General features: G+C 41.0%; 1 protein-coding gene across 1 annotated transcript; it reads right to left on the minus strand.

Annotated features, from left to right (window-relative positions):
- Positions 1-9,476: 9,476 nt before the first annotated feature.
- On the minus strand, positions 9,477-14,983 carry FOXA1 (forkhead box A1). Its single transcript, XM_054028273.1, has 2 exons — positions 14,579-14,983; positions 9,477-12,030 (listed from the first exon to the last, which is right to left on the minus strand). The coding sequence occupies exons 1-2, from the start codon at positions 14,651-14,653 to the stop codon at positions 10,768-10,770; spliced, it is 1,338 nt and encodes a 445-aa protein (XP_053884248.1). The 5' UTR covers positions 14,654-14,983; the 3' UTR covers positions 9,477-10,767.
- Between the last annotated feature and the right edge of the window lie 12,015 nt (positions 14,984-26,998).

A 26,998-nucleotide genomic window follows, 5' to 3' on the forward strand; every position in this document is an offset into this window, starting at 1 on the left:
GCTATCTCTCCCCTGACCCTGACCTCTCCCCCACCCAGCCAAGTAACCTAAACTAGTCCTTGCTTAGGCAAAACTCCCACAGAAGTGAATTGGAGTGGGAGGGGTTTTTATGGTGGGGGTGGGGTGGTTGTTTTGTTTTTCTAGAAGGATGCAAAATCTGGCCCTAGTTTAGAGTAGGAACTGAAGGCTGATTCTATCATATTCAACTGGAACAGCAGGGGGGTTTAAGAAGATCTTGGTGACCTAAAGTGGAATTTGGCCAGGGACCCCTGCTCTTGTGAAATGTGTCATGGGGTCATTAATGGACTGCAAGTGGTCAGGACCTTGGTTTTTATGTCTTATCTAAAGGACAAATTAGCCTAAAGAGACAGTCTCCTGTTTAACTAATACATGTTTTATAACCTTCCATGAAAGATTTAAAATATAAAAGATAACTCCCCTCATGAAAATGAATAATTTTTTAAAAGTCTGACTAATACATGGAAGCCAGAAGATTCTAAACTGTACCTTAGCAGTTGACCTTCCCTCCAGTATCAGTTAGATTTCCCCTACACACACACTCGCATTTTCCCTCTAGCACCACCATGAAGGTAACTCCCCTTAACACTAGAGAGAATTGCCCCACAATTATACAATTATTTAAGTGTTAACTTCCAAGGCACTAGAATTTTAGCAATGATCTTTCCCTTTTCCCCACCTCCAAACTCTCCAACCCCCACATCCCCATTCCCTCCCCCCTTGTTTTTAAAATTTATAATAAAGGTGTCCCCTAAAGATTGTGAGGCCTGGCTTGTTAGGATCCTGTCCTCCAAGGTACTCATCACCCTCAAATCCAATGGCAGTTAATGGGCTTGACTTCCATGGGAACTGGATTACTTCCCAGGGGTGCTCGGCTCCTTGCTGAAAGTACTCAGTACCTTCTGAGGTCTGGTCCTCCCTCCCTTCCTCCCTCCATTTATGGCTTGACATTGCAATGGGAATGAGTGATGGTTCTTCACATGAACCTTGCTCTGAAGACAGCCAGAAGGGTGTAGAATAAAGGGACTCCTGTGAAGTGAAACAAGTCCTAGAGCTAAGGAGAGGGTCTTGTATATTGTACCATCCATATTTAAGGGGGAATGGAGTGGAAAGATGCAGAACTCCCCATGGATTCCACTCCAGTCAGTTCTGCTTAGAAATCAATGACACCATATAGCCCTGAGGGTGAGTCTTGAACTCTGAACCCTTCTTTATCCTACCACTATCCTCTATGTGCTGGTCTCCCTGACTTATTCCTCAAATATTTTAATTACATAATTACCTTATACAAAGTCATAATCTTATTTAAACATATTTATGTATGGGGGGGGGGTTGGCAGTGTGAATAGTTGTGTGTGTGTGTATATACCACCAAACCCCTCACAAATATAAATATATATATACACACACACACTATTTATTTAGACATTCATCTCTATATTGCTTGGCTTTGAAAGGAAACCTGCTTGAATAACATCCGATAGAAAACAGCCACGCTGTAAACAAAGAAGCAGGGAACTCTTTTAATCCCTCATTTTAATCTAGTCGTTAGTCTTGCCCATGACCAAGTGGAGCGGTAGCTGAATTTGATCAGAACAAGGGTTGGCTGTTCCTGTTTTCCCTGGAAGTGTTAACGTTTGATTGAGTTTGTTTACAGTCATTTGCCTCAAACTGTGCCGCATTTAACGGTCTATAATGTTTGATGTCAGGCTCTGTGCTTAAGCACATTCCCACCGCCCTGATCTCTCCTGGGCACACTCCTGAGTTTTGCTCTGCTCAGTGGAGCAGCAATTTTTACAGAGTCCAGTTTATTGGTTCTAACGCTCTTCTGTAAAGTTGGGGTGGTAAGATTGGGTGTCTACGGGCCATCCAGTGCAGTGAGCTGTAGGTATTCATATTGCACTTAAATCAGGAGCGGTTAGCAATGGCAGGTTCAGCCGAATAGGATCCTTTCTCCCTCCTCCAGCCACAAGCCATCCCGGAGTGCAGCATCCAGTGCCTGAAATGCGGTCCGTTTACATAGGAATTGCTGTAAGGTTTAGATGAGGCGGGTCCCAGATCCGGACTGCACCTCCCAACGCTACCTACCTATCTCTACGAGAGAAATGTCAGGAACCCCAACCTGTTTAGCGTCGGCTCCGCCAGCAAAGGCAGGAATGCGCAGTCAGACCACCAGCGCGCCCTGATCCGCACAATACCCCACTTAATACACTTCTGTAATTTAAACTGCCGGGGACACCCACTTCCAAGCCGATTTTCGATATAGGTGTTTTCTGCTCCCCCCCTCTTTGCCTTTGAAATGTCTCCACATTCCCCCTCCCTTTCTTCTCACCCCCTCTCTCTAATTCTAGATGAGTATTACTTTGCTCTTTTCGTTGGCCAAGCACAATTGTGTTATTGGAGATAATGAATTCAATCCCCATCAAAGAGTATTAGGAGCGCCTTGGCCCTGTAGTGGCTTTTTCAAACTCGGAATGAAAGGCCGGGAGAAAATTCTCTGGGTAGCCTCCCTGATAGCGGCTTTTGAAGTGAAGGGGGTCGAGCATTGTTGTTCAAATTTTTGTCCATAAGGCTGAAGAAAGATCGGCGGCTTTTGATGAGAAGATGAGAACCGCCTCGTAAGTTGAGCAACAAGTTAGATGGCAGTGTCTTACTGCTGCCTACTGCCTGTGGATAACATATGTCCCGCATTAATAGAGGCTCAAAGGGAACAATTGGGCAGGGGGGATACTAGCCTGGCTTACACCGGCTAAAGGCTTTTTCTCTGGACCGTTGTGCCACTATGGCTATTGGAGGGGAGAGTTGATGAGGTTCTGCCTTGCATGTTGTTTTTGAATCAAGCATTCTACTTGACCAGGTGTTTTGGTATGGAAGGGCAGAATGTTTCTTACACATGAGGACTAGATTGTATTGTTTCAAGGCAGGACTCGAGTGCACATTATATAACTCACCTTGGCGGCTGTAACGCATAGATTTGCCCCTAGCTGTCGGGTGGTTGGTTATCAGTTTGGGACCAGCACTTTTTTTGTTGGGGGCTTGGCTTGTGCGATGTGTGTTTGATGTCTAGGGTGAGCCTGCGTTTCTTGGGTGGCATTTGATTTTAGAGAGATATGAAACTGAATGTAGAGCCAGCTAGTGTATTGCGTCCCTTATTCGTTTTATATGCCATGGTTACACAACTACAGGCTGTAAAGCATCTCCTTAGCTAAAGCAGCCAGACAAGGGACAAAGGGAAAATATCTTAGTCACATCAGATAATCTCATCATTAGAAAACTTTTTGCATACATTTGAGTTAAGTTCATAGAGTCTCTTATTCCAAGCCCCACGCTCCTCCAGCCATGGAAAGATCCCCCGCCCCCACGAGTTTCTTATGCTAACGGAGTCCATTATTACTATGGAGAGTAACTATGGAGAAATCCAAGTTTTCATAAAGAGGAACCCCACCTCCTAGTCACCAATATGCTTACATTTTTCGCCAGTCATAACCAGAAGGGAATGTATGTCCGCTGTCAATGCATGGCTGGCTCTGAGAATAGAGAGGATAAAGGGAAAGATGTATGTCAGCCACTGCACAGTTCGTTTCAGATTTAGATGATTAACCGGCGAGTATTTGAAAGTCTAACACACAAAGGCAATGTTTACAATGGCTATAGTGCTGCAGTGCCTGGGCCAGATCCTGCTTCTATTGAAGCCGAAAGGGAGTTTGGCAGTTGACTTCAATGGGGGCAGGATCTGCCCCAGGGGGAGTCGGGCTCCCAACTGCACTTTTGTATCAGTGTTGTCGTGGCAGTCGGGCGTTGCTGCTCGCATGAATTCGCAGATTCACAAGCACAGAATATGTGCGAGCCACCGCTCTGATTCCACTACAGTGCGGGCTTTATAAAGCCTCCTGAATCAGCATAAACGGAGACAGACCTCCGGGGTCACGAGGCACCCAAGTAAACACTCACTGCAGGGACATTTTAAATGTTCATTTATAACGCCTCGAAGAGAAAAGGGAGCCTAGATGCCCCTGCTTTCAGCATTGGAGGGTGATTTCATTTCAAATAACGACTAATTCTGCTTTATTTTATCGGTGTGAAGTAGCTGATCCAGGACAGAATCCGCAAGCAGAAATTAGTTCAATTAAAGTCACCTGGAAGCGTTCTCAGGAGGTCTCTGGGAATTATTGGCGCCTAGTTTACAAGCCAGATATTTCAGCTCTTTCGCCGCAAATGATTCTCAGCGTCAGCAACTCTATCAAATATAGAGCTAATGGGATTAAAAATGGGGGAAGGGAGGAATCGCCTTTAATCAGTTTTCAACCTGATGATAAATCACATTACTTCCATGTAAAGGCTCGACTTCTAGGGCAGTTTTGCCTGAATTGGGCATGGTTTGTTTCTAGCCATTCGATCTAGTTGCCTGTGTACTTGGAATATAATCGTAGTGCGCTGTAGTTGCGGCGCGTTCTATTCGGATTATAGTTGCTGTAGCGCAAGAGAGCTGCAATGCATCATTGCAAGGCAGCTGTTTTCCAGAAATTGATGTTCTTGCCTGTCTAGCTTGCTAGCGATCCCCCACACCGCATCAAGCTTTCAGGGCTCCAGCGGAGAGTACATAGTACAAGGCTGAGATTTGGGACGAGTAACTATTTAAAATGTATCCCGCCCGCTGTGTGTGTGTGTGTGTGTGTGTGTGTGTGTGTAGGGGGGAAACACTTTTTAAAAAACAATTCTCCATCTGTTTTGGAGCAATGCGAAGATTTGAGAATGATGAGACATTTTACATATGTTCATTTGACAAATTAAAAAATAATTGTACAATGGTCAACAATTGCACCGAGCTTTCTCTTCAATTGTTCAATTTTGCAAAGCCCATTTGACAAGTGAAAATGACCCCGTCGTGCCATAACAAGAAAATTGTGTTTACATTATTTAAATTTCATTTTATAGTTTGGGGGAGAGCAGTGTGAGGGGATTGAAGGTCCCCCTCCCTTTTTTTTAACCTCAAACCCAGCTGGATTTTGTCAGGAGACTGCATGTGTTTTAAACCCCAAAGACTGAAAACAAAGGTGAGGGCTGGTAGTGTAAGCTGTCCAAAGTTCAAAGATGTGAAATCTCAGTGAGTTTCTATTTGAGGCGAAGAGGAGAAACACAAACAGCATGGAATGTCTTGGGCCAGAAAGTTGCACTATATTGAGAATGAAATGTGAGGTTATTTGGACTAATCTGTCTTTAACTGTTACTCTGTCACAAAGGGTAGAATAATTAGTGGGAAATAACCAGCCAGAACAAAGGCAGTGTTTTTCCTTATCACCCTTCCTTTTTAACTCGTTTTTCAATCTTTTGCCTCCTGAAAATTGACCTTTAGACCTTGGAAATTATAGACAATTGTTCATTCTATAGTTATTAGTTATTACGCTGAATTTGCTGGGAAATTTAGACTCCTGTGCTTTGATTAAGGAGAAATGACCTGACTTACAGCATCACCTGTAAATTTAGTCACCAAGTTAACTGATTTTTTAAGTTATTGATCAGCATCAAACATTCTATACCCCATAACTCCCAGTTTATTGGGAGTTTTTGCCTTAGGAATGGAAAATCTAGCCTTAACTGCACACACCAATCAGTATCTATAAGCTATTGTCATGTAATGCTACTTTGTTTATTTGTATATGTTTCCGTTGCATGTGTTTTTCCAGTGGAAACAAATTCATATTAAATATATATGTTACTACATGCAATGCATGCATATAAATCCTATATCCTCAGAGAACATTCCGCTCTCGATAAATAAGAGGGTAATTTTGGCTCAACATTAAGTCAAAATTAACAACCGAACGTGCACTAACAAGTGTGTTTTAACAAGTGTCTTTCCTCTCTTGTGTGTTTTTAAAGAAACTGTTTCCAAATTGAATATTTAAAAAAAAAATCTAGAACCACTATTGTTTCATAGCAAAAAAGGAACAGTTTTTATGTACACTACTACTGCAATCAAGTGTTTTTACATATAATATTGCTGCAAAATCAACACCCATTCAATTGATTATTTTAAGGCTAGTTAGAGTTACAGCAGGGATAGTTCACTTAGTTCAGGATGCATTCGTTTGTTGACTGATCATTGACCAATAAAAAAACCCAACCCTTCCCCCAGTCATTTTAAAACCAGGCATGGGCATATGTTAAAGTGAGATGTGTTTTCTAGGATTTGACCATATTTATACTTTATTGATACAGAAAATTCTATTTCTCTCATGATTTCATATAGCGGTTTTTAACTAATTTCTTTCAATAGATATCCACCCCACAATGCTTTTGCTGTTACACATACCAATATTGACCGTATAGATCAAACAAAACCGAAGGGATATTTTTATATTCCTTTCTTAATATCGATGTGTCTTTCTTCCTGCCCATTCATTGATTCTCACGATTTCATTCCCCTTCAAAGAAAAATAAAGATTTTCCCATTTTAAAAAGTGATGCAAATTTAGGGCCTGATCCTGACCTTGCTGCAGTTACTAGTACAGCTCCAGTCGTCTTCCGTGGGAGCAGGATTGGGCCCAAATTGCTTTAGGGGGGGAAATCGTATTTCCTTTTAGACCTATGAAAATCTGGGCGTGTGTGTTTCTTCTTATTGCTTCTAAAACTTGCCAAAGGTACGATTTATCTGGTGTTTCAAAATGATGAAATGAAAAAATTACTGGCACTACTTAGGATGTGCCACAAGACACGAATCCGAGCCCGTATTCTCGGCAAACTCAAAAATTCCCATTCAAGGAAAGCATGATCGATTTCCAGATTTGGATCTTTCAAACCATCTAAAATCCACTTAAACCGTTTAAGAGGTTCCCATAACACTGAATTACTCCCTATTTGCATTTAATTAGGTTAAATGAACCTGATGGTTGCCAATAGTTTTAGCTTTCTAGCATGTGGTTGATTAAAGATAACTGCATTTTTAAAAGGCAGAAATTCCCAGATAAACTGGAATAATGTCCGAAAGTCACAGCGCGACTAATCCTGAATTCACCCATTTCCTTGGTGTCCTGTAAGGCAACAGGACTAACACACCAGGCGTTGAAATATAGTAAAATCATGCTCTATAGAATTAATGTGATCCTGGCAAAACAATAGAACTGGCTGAAAATAAAAGCATGAAAGTGGTGCACTGCACTCCTTCCCATGCAGCCCTGTCTCGAGTTTATTTCTCTGCTATTACTGAAGGCTTCTAAAGAGCAGAAGAAGGAGGAACCACAGAACTTGATAGCTGAGCATGGAGCAGAAAATACACGACTTTCCTTCCTTTTGGTGACTCTGTCTTGAACTAAACACAAAAGCTGTATTCGCTAAAATTTAAAAATATGTACATTTTACATGTTAGCAATGAATAATTTCCCCTCTACTCCATTTATATGGTTTCCCCATCGTAGTCACTGTTGTTCCAGTCTAGAAAACGGAGATTCTAACGTTTATAATATTTAATGCATATCCTGGAAATATATATTATTTATAGTATAGACTGAATTATAGCTAGATGCCTAGACAGCCAGATAGATAATTTTGAACTAGAATGGTCTGGTTAATCATTTTACTATACACACCCATAGTATTTCTACCAGGCCAATTACATCCTGGCTGTATTCCACAGCTAAGGTCTGAATCCTGATATTTAACCGCTGTGGGTCAATTTAGGTTTTCTGTGCAAAGTCCCAAAGCACTACATCCATGTTTTCATTTTGAAGTAGAGTATTATCGTATAGCACTGGTCTATGGAGGACTAGTTACATTCTACTTAAAATAGACTAGACTGTGTAGTAATGACTGGGGTAAAACTCCCTTTGGCAGAGTGAGTTAGGACGGCAGACTACGGCTCATCTGGCCTGATTTGCAGTGTTACTGAGCAGCCTGCAGCTCCAGGCGGCATAGACAGTGTTATGTGTAGGGGCTGCGAAGTAATGTCATCTAGATACACCGCTAAACATCTCATGTTGCCTACCAGGTGTCGGTTCGCATTTCAGTGTTCTAGAATACATGATACATCATTTGGAAAACTCATTTTGTAAATCTATATTTGATCAAATAGAAGTATGTAGCAAAAGGTGGAATTTATTTCACTGTGTGTGTCTATGTCCTTACACCCCCCGTCAGAGTACGGGCTTCATTCAGTGAAGGATCAAACTATTTTTTAAAAGCCCAGAGCTGCTTGCCTTTTATAGATTTTCCTTTCTTTCCTGGCTGGACCGCAGGGTTTGAAGAATTGGTTTTACTATGGGATTTCTGAGGTGTCCCCCCCCCCAATTTAGTTTGTCTTCAATTTCCCCGACCAGTCAGGGGGCAATTGTGTGATAATTAAGAGAATTACACAGTTCTTTTATCTCGTGTTCTTGTATGAAGTAGGCTGATCAAAGTAAAATCTGTTCAAGTTCATACCCCTCGCGATGATGCAGTTCACAAACAAGTGCTGCTTGCTGGGGATCAGCGTTTGCCAGAGCTGTTGTTGTTGTTATTGATGTCAATCTGAGCAAGATCTACAAAGAAGTAGGTGGACTGGAAACTGAGCCTAGTATCTAAGGAGATTAATGATTTTTGTGATTTAGAGCAGCATGTTGGTGTGAAGTTGCATTTAAGAGATTTTCTTCAAGTTTAACAATGACCAACAGCTTAATTCCTGGAAACTGCATCTTTAGAAGAATAGGTACAAAATGTGTTTATACAAAACCACACAGCTGTGTTGCATTCTATACTGCAAACAGTTCTGCTGCATTTCAATACAGAGAGGAATGCACGCTGGCATACATAACAATATTAGTTATGACCAATTAATATTTAGGAACAGCGTTAAGAAGGACAACAAGCACAGTTTGTTAAATTAGTTATCCACAGCTGGACTCGGAATCATCTGCATATTTTGCAATAAATACAGATTAAATATACAGTAAGGGGCATCTAATGGCATTTAAAATAAAAGCATCCTCTGTTGTGGATTTTTACCGTTTGGATATTATGTAAAATGTTAGTTTTACTTTCCTAGTAAACAGTACACACACCGATATATACTTTCAGTTTCTTTCCCGCCCTAAAATGACAAAAGATTCACAGCACTGGTTAAGATAATTTCGAAACTCTGTAATCTTAAAACTCTAAAGAAAAAGGATATTATACTTTCATCTAATTGCACTTTTTTCATAGCGAGTGAATTTTAAATTTGACGTGGCTGTTTATGCATGAATATATTTACTATATAGAGAGAGCTTGTGTGGTACATCTATCTATCTACCTATCTAATAAAGCAGATATCGCTTTCCTTATTAACGCTAGCATCCCCATTATGGTTCACAATGTTAGAGTTATTCAACATTTAATAAGTCTTTCGTTTATAATTATTATGCCTTCATAGCCACCTTCTATTTTTATATTTTATGTAAGTCTATTCTATCTTCGCACATATGCGATTGAAAGAAAAGCAGAAATCATTCATTGTTAACATTTGATTTATTTAAAGTCCTTAACTGCAAATGATCAAAAACATACTTCACGGCTTAAATTCTCAGTTATCATTTTAAATCAAAATATTTTTCAATTACAATCACATTTATAAAATTAACATTTTAAAAAAAATTCATGTGTAATTTTTTACTGTTGTTTAAAGCAATTTCAGCTGTAAAGAAAGAAAATATAAACCATGCAATAAATTAAGAACATTGAGAAAGCGAACAGGAATAATAAGAAGACCCGTCTGTCTATGCTAACACCGTGTAAAACTGTGGAAAGTGCATTAACACTGGATGAAACAAGCTAACAATGGCAATAATTAAACGGCCATAAAAAATTCTGGATGTGTCATTCTGAAACAGATATAAGGAGAAAGAGCTCTCTCGCCTCTTTCTTTGCGTTGGGCTAATATTCAATATTTTCTGGAAAAAATAACGTTGTTATACATATATAGGCCTAGTCTGTATACAATGAAGAGACTCAAATTAAATAATCATATCATCCACATGTTGAAGAGAGTTCCCGATGAATGAGAATCTTCAGTAACAGCTTGGGAGAAAAAAAATCCAACTGACTGTGACCTCTGTAACTTTATATGAAATCCCAAGACAGGTAACGCTTGGAAATATCTGGCCCAAATTCTGCGCTCCAAAGCGCCCATTGACATCAATGAGAGTGCAGGATCCGGCCCAGGGCATCTGTGCTGATGCCTGTTCTGCTACCCGAAGAGTATTTTGCAAGTATCAAAAGGATAATCTGAGAAAGTAAATAGTTTTCTTGTTGCTTAGAGATTAGTGTTTTGCTACTTCACAGCAGTATTGTCCTTCAACCTTTTTAATTAAAAAAAGAACCTTATATGTCTACTTGCTTGCTTCTTCATCTCCGTATTGTTAAAAGTATTGCCACATACCTGTAAACTTGCATGAGATTATAGAGCACAGAAGGGAGGAGTGGGTGGGGATGGAAAGCACAAACAAATAGTTTACAAGCTCAACAACCTTTTCTTTCTCTCTCTCTCTTTAACGTTAATAACACCCTGCAAAGGCTATAGCGATCTTTGGAGGGGCAGAGGCGAGGGGCGGGGAATATGTACAATAGGGGGTTCGCTCAACTTCGCAGGGGGCCTGTTTTATAATAACATACACAACGCGTTTGAATACAATAATAAAGTAACAGTCCTTTTGCACGGAGCGTGCGGAGACCTGACAGTTTTGTTACAGGGCTAGAGAGAGGGAGAATCAGGCTCGCCATGCGGGAGGTGACGGAGCAGAGCTAAGACGTGTTTAGCACAGGTCTGGAATACACACCTTGATAGTAGGAAGGCTCCAGTGCCGAGGGCTCAATACTACTCCTACCGGCCATGGAGGCGCTGCTCAGGGGCAGCCCGCCTGGGATGCCCGCCCCGTAAGAAGAATATTGCAGAGCCTGCTCGTAGGCTTTAAAGTCCAGCTTGTGCTGCTGTTCCGAGGAGGACATGAGGTTGTTGATAGAAAAGGGGTGGTTGAAGGAATAATGGGGATCGCCTTTCAGGTGGAGCTGGGACTCATGGGCTAGGGAGTGCGGCGGGTGAGGGACAGGCGCCAAGGCTGGGACTGAGCTAATGGTAGAGGAGGGCGCGGAAGCCGAGGTCTTAAGCTCAGTACTTGCTCCATTGTGGTCCATAGACGGGGGGCTGGTGGAAGGGTTGGGATTGGAAACGGAGGTAGCGGTTTCCAGCTGGGCGGGTTTATTGTGACCTCTGTGTAAAGGGGAATTAGAACTGGAATTGGAGGCGCCGGAGTGGTCTTTCCTGCCCTCCTGACTGCCCTTGCCGTTCGCCTGCTTTTCGCATTTGAAGCGCTTCTGCCGGCGAAGGTAGCAGCCGTTTTCAAACATGTTGCCTGAATCGGGGTGCAGGGTCCAGTAGGATCCTTTGCCGGGTTTGTCGGGCGAGCGGGCCACTTTGACGAAGCAGTCGTTGAAGGAGAGGGAATGCCGGATGGAATTCTGCCACCGCTGCTGGTTCTGCCGGTAGTAGGGGAACAGATCCATGATCCACTGGTAGATTTCGCTCAGCGTCAGCATCTTGCTGGGAGCCTGCTGGATAGCCATTGTAATCAGAGATATGTAGGAATAGGGGGGTTTGGCATGGGGGTAGCTTCGCTTAAAGGTCTTGGTGTCTCTGGTCCTGGTGAGGTTGGACTGAGCGTACGCCATGGGACTCATGCATGGGTTCATGCTGGCATAAGGGCTCAGGCCGTTCATTGAAGCTTGCTGAGCCGACATGGCATTCATACTGGTCGGGCTAAGCGCTGTCCCCATGGCCGTCACCCCGGCAGTCATGCTGTTCATGGCGCTTGTGGAGCCAGCAGACATGCCTGCCATGGCGCCTGGGCTCAGTCCTGCCCCAAGCCCTGTGTTAGCGTAGGACATGTTAAAGGAACTGGATGTCATGTTGCCACTGGTAGTCATAGTGTTCATGGTCATGTAGGTGTTCATGGTGTTCATGGATCCCAGTCCGGAGTTCATGTTGCTGACGGGAACAGAGGAATAGGCCTACAGCAGGGACACAAGATTAAGAGAGGCGGTTAGCAGAAGAGAAGGCAGGACACTTTATGAAAGCGACCCCCTAAGAGTTCATTACACAAGGGGCCGGGGGCAATGTCTCCCTGCCTGCCTTACACAAAGCAAGAACGCCGCCGCACCCCAGGAAAGTTACCGCGGCGATTCTGGAGGCGATCTGACTGTCCGGGGCAAGACAAGACACTCAGGCTTCATTGAAACAGATTTGCTTCTATACCTCCAGCCTATTTACATATAAAAAGTGGTAATATATAAAAACGAGTATTAGCTGACGTGTCTTACAAACGGCCAGCCAACGTGAATACCTTTTGCCTTTAATATTGTGTCATTTCATTACTGTAATACTGAAACTGCTATTTTTAGTTCCAGCTGTTTCGTGCACAAGGTAGTGGGGTGAGAAGGCTAAATATTTTTACTCAGTGTTATTTGGAAAAAGCGCTTGTATTTGTATCCCCAACGGCTGATGCGGTATACAGTTATATTACAAAGTTAGGCTAAACTACAATCTCACCTTTTTATACCAAAACAAGTCGAACACACACCATACTTACAAAATAATGGCAAAACAATTGGCTACAACAGGCCAGATTTTACTCTTAGAATGTTCCCATATTGTTAATGTTTTGATTAGTTAATAAAACTAATACAACTAATAAAACTGAACAAACTTGTGCATTGTCCAATTAAATTTTAGACAAGGCTGAATTAAATTGCCTAGGTTTTTGCTACAAAAGAATCATCACATATATATATGGCTGCCATGTATTTGAATTTTTTGTTAAACAAGCTAATAATATACCATTACAAGAAATTCAGCAGTTCGTGCTCAGACCGTATTATTTTATTTATACATTTCTGAAAGACAACGCGTGTACAGTTATTTGTTTTCTATCTAATGTGTCACATTATTTAACATTAAAAACACTTCCCAAAGTATAAATACTCTGAATCCTATATTGTGTTTCCTTATGATTTTTATAATCTTCTAATGTGCAATATAATTACGACTCTTAACACATTTCAGAACTGCTAAAATCTATCGCCAGAATTAGTAAAGGTATATAAACCGGTGCTAAATCTAATTTAATAGAAATGGGGTCAAGGCCTTTTTCGTTCATTTACAATTAAGAGTGAACAAATGCAACTCTGTTAAGTAAAAGCTATGTTTAATTATTTTGTTGATGGACTGTAGTATTTCCAGCTACTTATTATAATCAACCATGCCTTTTTCTCTTACAAGCCTGATTTTAATTTATATTGAGATAATTATTTCCCAGAACAGTTTAAAACAGGAATGCGTTTCCCTTATAAAAAATCTGTACAGTGAGTTTATTATAGTAACAAATAAGGATAAGCTATTGTCACTAACATAGTAAAAGGGAGGCTTCCAGAACTTTATGGTAGTGAATATTGAATACAGAAAAGCAAAGTATTTAATATGACTCTTATTTTCCCCTTCAGCATTAAAAATCAGTGTATGGGAACACATATACACTCATATGTGTGTGCAAATATTTAGTATATTCCGCATTTTAGCCCTATACATTTACAATTCTACTGTGAAGTGTCTCCTTTTTATATACTAATCTGTGCATGACTTTAGATATTCTCTGTTACTTGTCTAATGCTAAGTGTGTTGTTTTTCACAAACATTCCAGTGTGAAAGCTACACGGCCACATCCACAAATGTGCAAACAGCAATCGCTGTTGTGTTTTAATCCATATTCCAAGGGGAGGTAATTCACTCCGTAATGGTGTTTTATTTGCCCTCTATCATTGTTCATTTGTTTATGTTTGATCCTTTCTTTCTGTTCCTTCTGAGCATATTGTAAAAATAAGAACAACATGGAAATGCAAAGGGAGAGACAGGTTCCCCGGTGCCAGCCTGATCCGACTCTCAGCAACGCCACCCTCCGGTCTCAGGCAGAAGCGCACCCACATTTCAAAAATCTTGCAAAGTACAAACGACTGATTATTTTGCCCAGTAAACCACCAGAATTAACAGGTGAGGCCGTTGAAAACTGTGGGTAAAGAAGGCCTTAAAATTCAAGCTAGTCCACGGCGACGGAAGGCGCTAGTGTTTTTTCAAGGGTTTTTGCAACTCGTGGCCCTCACACTGCACCATCTGGAGAGCCCAGGGCTGAGGGCGCTCAGAGCTCGGGCACAGTCCTATGCGCCGAGCCAAGAGTTTACGGGGCGCTTTTGTGTGTGCAAAAGTACAAATGACGCCCCTTAAACGAGCTCGCTAACTCCCCCCTGCACTCCCACTCACTCCAAGCACAAGCAGCAGCCCCATTATCACGGAAACGCCATTGGGCTATTGGAAAGCGTGGCGATTTCTTTATTGCTTGGCCGGCTTCAGTGTTGGAAAAGGCACGTTTGCACTGGCAGGATCTAGAGTGCAAACCGCTTCCCCATATTGTTACACCCCCCCCCCAGTCCTCCAGCCCTCCCTCCTCCTCCCCTCGCCCGCTACAGCGGCTCAGGGGCAGCAAACAAGGAGCTCTTATGATTCACTCACCTCCTGATTGTCGGTGTAGTAGCTGCTCCAGTCGCTAGTTTCATGCCCTTCCATTTTCACAGCACCTAACATCATGGAGCCAACCTGCCCGGTGTAACCATCCAGCCTTTTTGCAAGAGACAGGCAGCAGGAAAGGGAGCGTGACACAGCCCCAGCCTAGCAAGAAGCCAACTCAGGGGGTTTGGGGGGGGGAGGAAGGGGGTTGAGATCTGGCCTATAATAAGCCAAACAGGAGGCAGGGAGCGGTGTGGGTCGAGACACTTGAGAAAGTGAGGAAGTGCCGGCTGGGATGTGAGTGGAGTTGAGCTGATGTGGATCTTACGTCGCAGAAGTGCCCACCTCCTCCTCCTCCTCTCCCCATTTGTCCGCCGCACAAAGACGTTCGCACCTACAAAGCCGGAGATGCACCTGCAAACAAGGCAGTTCCACTCGCTTGCAACTCCCCCGGGGCGTCACTTTATTTGCAAAGCAGTGTAATTGGTTTAAGCTACGGGGAAAGAAGGAGAGACAAAGGTGGGAGGAGGGATGGGGGGAGGGAGTGGAGAGTAGGAAAGGAAAATACCCTCCTTTCAAATGGCCAGTAGAAATGCTAGCAGAGATCGTTGGAAATTACACGAAGTAGATAAGGAAGGGCAGCCCCCGCTGTTTGAATAGAATACAAAAGGCCACCCAGCCTCCAAACCCGGAGATTACCGGGCTGTGTTTACTAAAGTACAGTAGATGCTCCTTTAACTTGGCGACCGGCATATATTTCAAAGTACTGACTGAGCACTGCAGCCAGCACACACCAAGAAATGAGAACTAGTCTTATGACCACATCACACAATACTTTCTACCCCCACCCCCTCGCCTTCCGACTCACCAAGGCAAATAACTTTGGTGCTTCCAATTTCAATCAAAGTTCTAGAACATATGTTTCCAAAATTCTATTGACATGTTCATGGGCTAAAGCCAGTCCAGTCCTTCATACAAGGTTTCTATGTAGCTGTATATTTTATTATTCTCTTTTACTGTGTCACACGTTTAGAAACCATGCCATGTGAGTCACAGCGGTGAGGCATGACGCTAAGCCACCCAATAAATACGAACACCGGCTTGAATGCGGATCCACTGACATTAACCTATATTTGACAAACATCAGGTGAGTCACTGAAACCATTTTATATCTTTGTTATAGAAAGCATTCAGACCAGAAGCTTGCTTGGAAATAGTCACCCAGTAACAGTGATAATAATGAGTAGCGGATTAGTAACTTAAATTGTGCATTATTCTGACTTCTCATAAGAAATGCGGGTGCCTGCCTGATAATGGGCTTACTTGGCTAAAAGGTGAAAAAGCACGTGAGCGATCCATCCAGCCCTTGTAGGGGGGTGAACTGGGTGAACTAAGATATCAATTTCTAGCTTTTGTGATTCTCTGATCTGATGTTAACATCACAGACTCTTCTTGGGTTTCTTAGCAACATCCTTTATGTTTGTCCCGATGACAGAACTTGTATTACTTCGTAATAAAAAGCCTTCGGGGAAAGGCAGGGGGTCGGGAATAAACCACCTTACAATTTCCTGGGCGTTTGAAAATCGATTATATGCGAAACATAGCAAACAGATTAAAAATACACAAGTGATCTGGATTTCTTTACCATTTGTTTATCAGATGGGACATGTACAACGGCTTTTGGTTGCCTCCACATTTAACTGTCCTTGTATTTTTTACTAATACTGTGCTAAATTCTCGTGCATCACACCTTAAACAACTTTCTTATTGAAGTACCTAAAATAAATTAACATTCTAATATATAGCCTCATATATAATATCTCTGCTTTGAAGAAATAGGCTTTAACTTGTGTAGTAAACGCGTTGTTATCCCTTTCTTTGTTCTTTTTCTTTCCCTTTTTTCTTTAAATCTGGCAACAGAATTAAATTAAATCCTTGAAACAAACAAAACTCTGAAATCATCAGGAGAGAACAAGGGATGAAAATGTGCCGTTAAAGAAATAAAAAGATAAAGGCATTGGATTACAACCCGCTTTTTAAAATGGCCCCACTGTAAATAAAAGATTTAGGTTGAAACAAAATCCACTTGGAACGTACTAAGAGACAATATCATTAAACAATGCAGTATCTCTCTCTCTCTCTCTCTCTCTCTCTCTCTCTCTCTCTCTCTCTCTCAATCATATGAGTACTAATCAATCTATGAATTAGTACTTTTTGAGTCATTTGTTTATTTCAATATTTTTTGTTCTGTTTGGATAACATACAAGTACACACAAATGCACTATGCAACTGGCGGGGTTTTCCGGAGCAAAAGGTCCTCTCTTTTTCAGGTGACTACACTACAAACTATTCTTCGTTTGTGTGAGATAAGCAAGATAGTATCCTATTTTCCGCAGCAATGTAATTCTAGTGAACAACTGCCTAAATATATTAGCTCCCAAAAGAGATCAGCTAAAACCCACGAAAAGAAGATGACTGTCGACGCCACATGTTTGCTAGATACACTTGCAAAAATATATAGAAAAGTCAGAAGGCAAAGTGTAGCAGAAATATTAGCTGGCTCAAAAGTCAACCTGTTTAAAATTACATTCTCCGTCCATCTAAAAAACATAAGCAATGATATTAGCACACATAACTGATTCAAGAATCAGCCCTCTTGTAAATAGTAGGTTTCCTCTACTGAAAGGCAACTGTAAGACAATTTTGTTTCACTGAAATTATAGGTGTACAGGAGACTTATTTGATTGAACAAAGTCACAGCGCCTCCTGTTGTCCAGCTGCTACGTCAAACTCACATACCTGTTTTAAACACAGCTACTGGGTATAATAGCACATGAATAAGTGCAGTTTATAATCTTCTTACAACAGTTTTCACTTCTACAAATCAAGCTGCCTGAGGCAAAGAATCGGCCGCTACTGGAAATTCCCGCAATGCCCACTCCCCTTTACTGCACTGCAGCCTGCTGTTTGAGAGACTGGCTTCCAATACACTTTTTTGAGTGTAGCGGTGGATCTAACCTTGAGGATCAGGGCGTTATCTTTTGCGGGTATTTAAAAAGAGTACTTTTCAATTGATCGCTCTAGCCAGCTAGCTGTTGAAACTTTATGTAATAACATGCCTGATGATCTGGACGTCAACTGCATACTTTTAAGTCACTTTAGGCAGGAAAGAAAGGAGACTTCTTAAGCTGTGAGTGGGTGACTCCAGATAAAACCTCTTGGGATGTGTCTAGTTGCCGAAGTGTGTTTGCTAGGCTATAACAGTGTATCCCTGGTTCAAATGATAGGGTTCCTTCCCTCTTATCGAACTAGTGCGGATTATGCCTGTTTATAACGAATCACTGAAATCATTTTGTTCAAAGATAATTTGTTTTGCAGTGTAATAATACAGAACAGGGAGGGACTCTGCTTTGAATTGTCTAACGGGGGTCAGAGTCTCATTCCTTTCAGTGATTTCTCCGCATCAGAAATCGGAGGATGTTGCAGATGGGGTGCGTCTGGGGTGGGGGGGGAGGGAGAGAATAACAGGATTAAAATTAGAAAAGACGTTAATGGAAGCTGTTCTTATAAGCGAGTCACAATTTATCCTACGTATTTTACAGAAAACACAAAATTGTTGAAGCCAGTTTTGTGCACTATTTCTGAGTAAGGGTATTCCAGGCAGGCCTCAGGTAGGGAAAAATGACAATGAACAAGGTGAAATGGCGTATTTTTGGACTATTTGTCATCTCACTTACTGAAGAATATAGTTGGGGGAAATTAGTGTTTTACATTCATGCTAACTTGCCAAATATAAAAGTTATTTATATATTCCAACCTCTCCACAGTTTCATTTCTTCACAAACCCTGTTAACCCAGAAACAAAACTTTAAATTATCAGGAGTTATTTTTTTAAAAAAAGAGGAAAAAGATGTAATTGTTTTTCCTAGAACAAAATAACTTTGCCGCTTAATTTAGGAGAGAGTTTGCATTTGAAATGGACAGGACCTGCAGGTAATTCTTCAGATTTAATTTGAAGTGGCTTCTTGGTTTTAGCCAAATGAGATCGTCTGATCGACATTAAACAAATGTTCTGTTAAGGGACATATCGCTAACATGTGCAGCTGTTTCAATCATCTGTCGCTTTCCATGCAGCTAAGGATATTTTTCTTCTACGTTAATGTATAGACTTCGTTTCATTTTCCCGCATATAAATTTAATTGCAGATCTGCACCATAGAATTGGTCATTATCAGAAAGGATTTCCATATTATTAGAGTATTATGGGGATGGGTTAAAGTTGTTTGGTCTAAACTTGGTGATGGCATCTATCTATCTATCTATCTATCTATCTATCTATCTGGAAAAAGCAGCTTACTTCTTTTCTACAGAAGAGAAGAAGCAGAAATAAGAAAATCCTATTACTTCCATTTCATACAAAACGTACACGAATGGCAATAAAACGAAAATCCTGAAGTTGCCAGATCGCAGGGTGTAGCAAGTGTTTCTTTTAAATACTGGGCAGAGACAACACAAACTGTGAAAGCCTGAATCCTCCTTTCTCACTCCCAGAACGTACTTCGATTGATTTAAAGAGCATCTGAATTCCACGAAGAATCCGGTAAATACCAAGACAAAATGCAATTTTATGCAAGGACCTAGACCGAATAAAACCACTTCGGCAGTGAAATGTCAACAGTGATGAAAAGGTTCACCATAACAATTTTTGGACAAATATAGCGTCGTGCATTTTAACACCTCCCAGGCCAGCGCAGCATATGAAATCTCTTTGTTTTAAAAGTATGCCTGAGACTCACACGATACCCATTTTTGAATCTGTCTTTGATTTAAGGGTTGAACTCTGAGTCGCTCAGCAGGAGGAGTTCACGAACAGGTGAATTGCGATAAGGTTGCATTTACTTTCCTCTCTTTTGGGATCAGTTTACCTGCCTAGACAGGTAAGAACACTTTATTGGGTCAACAGTTTCTTTTAGTCTTTTCCACGTGAACTTTTCTTGCCTCGGATTTTGTCAGTTAAGTAGTTTTTCCTTAACTAATGATCTGCCTTGAAATAATGGAGTGTCTCTTCCCCTAGCTTCTGCTTGTTTTGTTTATTCTGCTAAACTGTAAAAAGAATTTTCTTCTTCTTAAAGTGAACATACAGGGAAGTAGATTTTAAATGTCTGATGAATCACTTGTACAAGTGACATTTAACTACACTACATGGTTCCGTGATCCCACTCACACGGACAACACCCTTTTTCGTTCTGAATTGAATCCTTTATCTCCTCTGGTGTCTACAGGTAAAAGCCCATTTCAAACACAATAATGCATTTGAAAAATGAATCTCGATTAAGCTATTCAAATGAATCGATTTTTCTACCTTTAATTTCAATCTCATGCAAATAAAGGGGTATGATTGGAAGATACAGGATTAAAGCAGAACTGTTGTCAACCGCCAGGGATTAGTGATATTTCCATATTACAATAAATCCAAATAGAATGGGCGCTTATAAATATAGACGGTGACAACATATACAGTCTAGAGTCACTCCTTTAAAGAGGAACTATATACAAGTATCAAGGGGACAAATTATAGGATAAATTCTGCAAAATTATCAATTTTTGGAATTCACGTGTTATATTAATATAATAATGGGTAATTAACTATTACCCTGTTCAGGATTCTGGAGAATTGCCAGGAAGTCTGATTAATTAAATCAACACAAATGTCACCAGGGAATTCGCGTGTTTCGCCTCCATCCTCCTCTCCTACCCCCATTTTTGTCGCGCCAGTTGGGTGACTGACTCGCAGATCAGATTGTCCGATAATAGAGTAGTCTCCAACATTTAACCTGTTTTCTTGTATCCCCCCCCTCTCTCTGACACCCCAAACTAGATAGTATGTTTTCCTGATAGAGGAAGCAAAGAATTTGTAGCGCAGGTGCACAAGAATTCTTCCCACCAAGCAGTAGTAGGGGTTCCCGAGTTCTTTATTTTGAATGAAGCAGATAACTTTGCAAGTTGAAGGTTCACCGGTAAGTTATTCGCCTACACAGGGCTCGATCCTGCTGACATTGCAGTCGGGGAGAACAGGATCCGGTCCATCAGATTCATGGAGTATGGGGGTGGGGGGAGATATAAAAGAAGACGTTGGTTTAGAAAACAGTCACTTCTGGTCCCGATCCTGATCGGTGCGGAGCAGCTTCTGAAAGATGTTGAGCATCCGCAACAATACCGCTAAGGATCCGGCCCTAACAACTCCGGATTCTTTAATTACTTGATTGTGATAATTTAGTCACGTAACAAAGTTCTTTTTTTCACAGTCATAGGAGATATCGCTTTGCACATTGTTGTAGCGATGCTGTACTGCCAGGATTTTTTTTTTATCCTATGATTTGTATTGATGTGTTAGCATCCATTCTTTTTCTAGATTTAATTCCGGTGTAATTTAGATATCAGAATACATTTGGTTACATCGTCAACATTCCTGCTCTAAAACCGATCAGAGAATATCTGTGTACTAAACCAGCAACAAAGGGGAACAAATCTTTAAAATTAAAACTACAAATAAATAGTGCCTGTCCAATCATTACAATTGGACACAAAGACCATAGGATAATAAGGAATTGTATGTCTTATTTGTTTCAAGCAACATACTTTTTGTTAAATAGTTTACCATCCAATCAAGCTATGTAATACATACCTTAAGTTAATTTTTGTGAATGCTGCTAGATATATACATGTTATTTGGATAGTTCAAATTGCCAGGATGCCCACATTTATATGTGGTCTGGGGTGGATCCTTTTAAGTATGAAAACAGACCTGTTAAAATACATTGACTTTTTTTTTCACCAGTGTCAAAAATAAGCATTTATTTTGAATGTTGGGTGTAATGTTTATATTATAATTTATGGAACTGTAAAAATAAATGTTTATCTTGTATATTGGGTGCCCTGTACCCATTCTCACAAATCCAATTTTCAAAACACATTGTTTATTTTGAAAGTTAATAGAGTCATAATTGTTTGCAATGTTGCTGTAGCTATGGTGGTCACAAGATATTAGAGACAAGAGGGTGAGGTAGTATCTTTTATTGGACCAGCTGTTGGTGAAAGAGACAAGCTTTCAAGCTTACACAGACCTCTTCTTCAAATCTGAAGAGCTCTGTGTGAGCTGGAAAGCTTGTCTCTTTCACCAACAGAAGCTGGTCAATAAAAGGTATTACCTTACCCACCTTGTCTCTGGAGTTATAATAACATACTAGCAGTAGCTAAGGAGTGAATTTGGGTTAAACATGCACAAATCTCTATGGTTTCCTATTGTGGAATCCAACTCAAACAACAAACATGATCTTTTATGGTTCAGGTGGGGCTTTCAACTGAGAAGTAAGGAAGCAAAACAATCACTGTTATTGAACTGGACCTTTAGCCCTAACAAAGGACCTATTAAATAGGCAATATATGTGGTTTTCCAGGCAAAATGTTGAATCCTAGAATTGCAGCAGGTTTACCTATCCTAGAGAAAGGTTGGCTCAACTTTAAAGGCCATAATAAATCAAATAATTCCGTACCACTATAGGCACAAACTGCAGAACTGACTGTGGCTGGCAGTGCTTATGCAAATGCTACTAACTCTAGGTGAAATGGCTCTTCTTGAGGGAAGGGTGGGTTTGTTAGCTCACATTTTGAGTGATGGGGATTGTGGAAGGTTCTTCCCTCTCACTCCACCCGATAATTCTCCCACCCCACAGGACTGTGTTTGGACCTTTCTTCCTGGGCTGATGGGGCCTATTCTTTAAGTCAGCTAGGAAGACAGATTTAATTCAGCTGTGTGCCTCTAGCTCTCCATCAGTATTAGAGGGATGTGTGGTATTAGAGACCAATGGCTGTCATAAATGGTTGTCCTGGAGTGATTTCAGTTTTGAATTCACAGTAATAGAAGAGTTGAATATAACAAAACACAGGGCTGGTTTATTTAAAGTTCCTCCCTGTCTAATGATACCAGAAATGCTACTCATGCATTTCACAGTTCATAAAACACAAGACTTTCTGCTACAAAAAATTCAGGGCCCGATCACAAATGAGATAAAGATTAATCTCCTTGAGCTGAGTTAGCAATGCTCATGCACTGTAGATTGTGGGGCAGTATGATCACATATGCAGGAGCAGGTGTGACATTTCATCTATCAGAGGAACACCCTCCACCACCACTAGCCTCTGCAGTGGAACTTCTGTAGCCCCCCTTTGAGCATGCTCAGTGGAGTCCATGGAGTAAAGGACTTTACTGAGGGGAAGTGAATGTCAGTGATATTTCCTTAGAATAGGAGTCCCAATGAGATTCCATGGCATAGTATGCAGAGGCTGGTTTTGCTTAGGGTTCTATCCAGCTCATTATTGCCCCAGTCACTGCAGGGATCACCCAAGTTTTGTGAACCTCCTGAGCGCCACAGCCCTGCTAGCTGTTCCCTATTCTGAAGGTTAGTTCTCCCCTGTAGCTGGCTGTGTGAAGCAGATTTTGGCTTTACACAGCTTCCCCAAACCAAGGGATGGAGCTTCTTACGGTACTCAGGATCTAGGAAATCACATCAGAAAAGGCACTTACCACATTAAGTGCCTTCCCTAACCTCCTCATGTGGCATCAGTTCTTCCTTGGCTAACAGGCAGTCAGTGAAGAGTCAAGCAGCACAAGACCTTCCCCCAAGCTGACAGCTCCAAAGGGAGCTAGCTCTCTTTAAAGAGAGATTCTGGAATCTATCAAGCTTCAGATTTCTTCCTCTTTAAATGATGAGTGAGAGAAAGCTCCCAAAACAGTGATGGAGGGAACCCAAATTTCTCAGATAGAACCCTTCCCAACAGCAGAGATTAGGTACTATCTCCCCCACACTAGTTGTAGGATTGTGGACAGAATCCTTTCTTATTATCATCTTAGGGTCGGGGCAAGAGCCCCTTTCCCCATCACCTTTTGCAGGATCACTATCAGGGAGTCGCTCTCATACCAAACCTCAGCCTCTGCAGGCTCACAAACAGAATCCCTACAATTCCTTTTAGCAACTTTGGCCCTGGACTCTTCAACCTTTCTGTAGTGCTGGAGCCACAGCAGATTTAATCCCCTCTATGCATAGGGTTGACCTTTTAATTGCATAGTCTGCACGTATGGGGCTTGTATGCCCCAAAAGACTGAGCTTTTCAGCTATGAAGTCAATGAGAATTACACACACATATATATTCAAGGTCAAAATGTGACCCTTTAGGGAGAGATGAAATGGACTGGGACTGAAGGCTGGAGAATTTGCCAGGATAACGCCAAGAAAGTGGAGAGCAGCCAGTAATAAGGCCAACCTTTAAAAACTAAATTAAAAGTTCAGGGCTATATCCAGCAAAGATTTCTGCAGGGGCTTAACTTTAAACTCCTGCATAGTCTCATTGAATCAGTGCACGATTAGAGCCTTAATAGATAAATAGGATAGCATATTACCTAAGTGAAAATGCTTTATTTTTACTTATTGCTTTTGACTTCTATCAAAACAGAAGAAGCTCTGCCCTTCTCACTGTAAAGATTACGACTAACTTGTAAAAGTAAATCAGATATTGTCTCTTAGGGTGCGTAATAATATGACACTTACTTAGATTATGAATGGCACAGTTAAAATCTGCCAAATATAAACGTTTGGTTTGTGTTCACTAAAAGTGGTCATAATGTCTCATTAAAAATATTGCTTGAAAATTAAAGGTCATCATCAAATTTCCAACTTTTTAATCAACTCTGCTGCTGTCAAGGACGTGCTAATGTTTAAATAATATGTTTAAATTGGCAAACAAATATAGTAAAGCCTAAACACTTAGGAGGAAGAGATATTTATTTACAAAACTATTTCTATTGATATAATGTTGGCAAGCACAGATATTGTGGAACCACAGATGAGCTTATCAAAGAAGAGTGTGAATATTTGTTGTGAGTCAGAGATACGATATAATGATTAGAAGAATTACAGTTTTCTAAGTACCATAACTCTCAGAAGGTGATGGACTGAGCTACTTAAGATACTGAAACTGTAGATACTTACTACTTTGTATCACTATAGGTAATCCCAATAGGGGTTGATCAAATACCCATACACTGACACTGGAAAAGCTACCAATGCCTTATACTTCAATGGAGCTGGATCAGGCTTTTGTAGTTAATGGGACAACTCATAATAGTAAGTACTACTCTCAAGAGGTAGCATTTACAGGATTGGGCCCTCAATCAGGTAATTTGAATACCACTATGTATTTTTGCCTGTAATATAAAGTGCATTATTTTACAGTCTACCTTCTTGTAATTTATCAATGATTAAAAACTGCAATGTCGTAGCAGCTATACACAAGCAATGACAATAACATTGTTTTCCAAGGATAGTTTGGGGCTTGCTACAATAATGATTATAGGCCAAATATTGATTATGAACTTGCAGTTCCCATTAAGGTAACACACAGAAGACATAATTTAGTTCTAAATCAGGCAATTTACAAGTTTATGAGTGAGCACTTTTGCTTGAATTCATGGAATACATATAATGCTATGTAGAATGGTCATAATAAAACCCCATTTCAGGTGATAATTTTGATGATGATTATGAGGCAGAGCAGGTCTCATTGCAGGGCAGATTCCCAACTCAGCCACTTTTTCCAGTACCACAGATACGCCCTTGCACAGCACAAGTGGCTTCACTAAAACACTGCAGATGAGGTAGTCCTAAATTATAGCAACTAGGAATGGATCAGTTTCCTAAGGTTAAACTGGATAGTGGTTTGTTTTGGAATTTATTTAGCTAATTACCACACATATGGATTATGGAATTTCAAGAATTAATATTCACTGTATTTATTTAATAATAAAAAGTTGTCTTTGGGATGCTTATGCTTATTTTATTTGTATATATGAGAAAACTGAAATATTAAAATAGAGTTATTGGTTTATTTAAACAGCAAATATAGGATTACAATCTGAGTAATTTTATAAAGTTTTCCTATTTATTTGGGATAGAGGATGTAGAAGAGAAGCACTGTACTAGAAGTTAGGGGACATGGATTCAATTATTGAGTCTGACAATGACTCTCTTTGTGGCCTTAGGAAAGTCATGTAATCACTTTGTAGCTCAGTTTTCCAATCTTTACAATGGGGATAATGTTACTTAGCCTTCTTTGAGATTCTTAGTGAAAAATAATATACAAGTGATAAAGAATATTATTAATTATTATTGTAGTTGGATAGACAGGTGGTTCTGTGCAAACCTACTGCTTTTTGCTACAAAGCAGACAATTTCTTTTCTTTTAAAATTATTACTTTTTAGCTTTCCTAGGAATGTTTCTTTAAAGAGCTTGTGTTAATTAGAAACAAAGGAAACTGATTTGCATTTTCTCTCCAGCCAACTGAACACTTTTTAAAAATCACTTTTCTTTTTAAAAGAACAAAGCCTTCCTTGTAATAGTAGTAGCCTGCTAACCCAGAAGGTACAATTTATATGAAATTAGAAAGTTTAGTGATATTTTTCTCAGTATAATTTAGAAAAATAATAGTGTGTATCCAGGGACTAAACTATACAAGGTTTTCCAGATCTAGATCCAGCTAAGTGTATCGAGAGTCATCTACTGATTAAATCCTTGGACTAAGCAGGCTATTGAGACGAGGGATAAACTGTTCAACTAAATGGCTTACACTAAAAAACCCAACAACCTCCTCTAGGCTTCAGATATGACTCGGATGGCTAAGAGAGGTTCATAAGCCACACACTAGCACTTGGGAAGAAGGGATATCCCCCTCCCAGTGTATAGAGGACTCTCCATGCACAAAACTGCAATCTAGGGGTGAGGTGGAGGGGTGTCAGCTGCCTCCATGCAGGGCCGGCGCAACCCATTAGGCGACCTAGGCGGTTGCCTAGGGCACTACAATTTGGGGGGCAGTGACCGCGGCGGTATTTTGGCGGCGGGACCTTCCGCCGCCTCTGTGGGGGTGGCATTTCCGGGCAGGACCTTCCGCTGCCTACGGCGGCAGAAAAGCTGGTGGCGCTCCTGCCTCCATGACACTGTACCCTCTGTCCCGGACCCCACAAAGGCCTTTCATGGGGTGGCAGATGTGTGAGTAGAGTGGAGGTAGAAGGGGGAGGTCTGTCAGGATGTACATCATCCCCCAAGCCCTGCAGGGAAGTCTGGGGAAAGAAGGGGGTTCCAGAAGCTGTATTTTCTGGCAGCCAGGGCCTAAGAGACAGAGCCTCCTGTGCAGACGGCTCTGGGCTTCTGAGAGTTATAAGGGTCTTGAGGGAAAACAGTTAGGAGATAAAAACCATTCCCCTTATATGAGGTAGAGGTGTACATTCAGGTATAACTTTTATAGTATACCTAATGAGAAAAGGCCAGGTCCTGTAATCCTCATGCAGGCAAAACTCACTGACTACAGTGGAAGTTC

Source organism: Malaclemys terrapin, chromosome 4 (assembly GCF_027887155.1).
Source record: "Malaclemys terrapin pileata isolate rMalTer1 chromosome 4, rMalTer1.hap1, whole genome shotgun sequence".
Classification (NCBI taxonomy): Eukaryota; Metazoa; Chordata; order Testudines; family Emydidae; genus Malaclemys; species Malaclemys terrapin.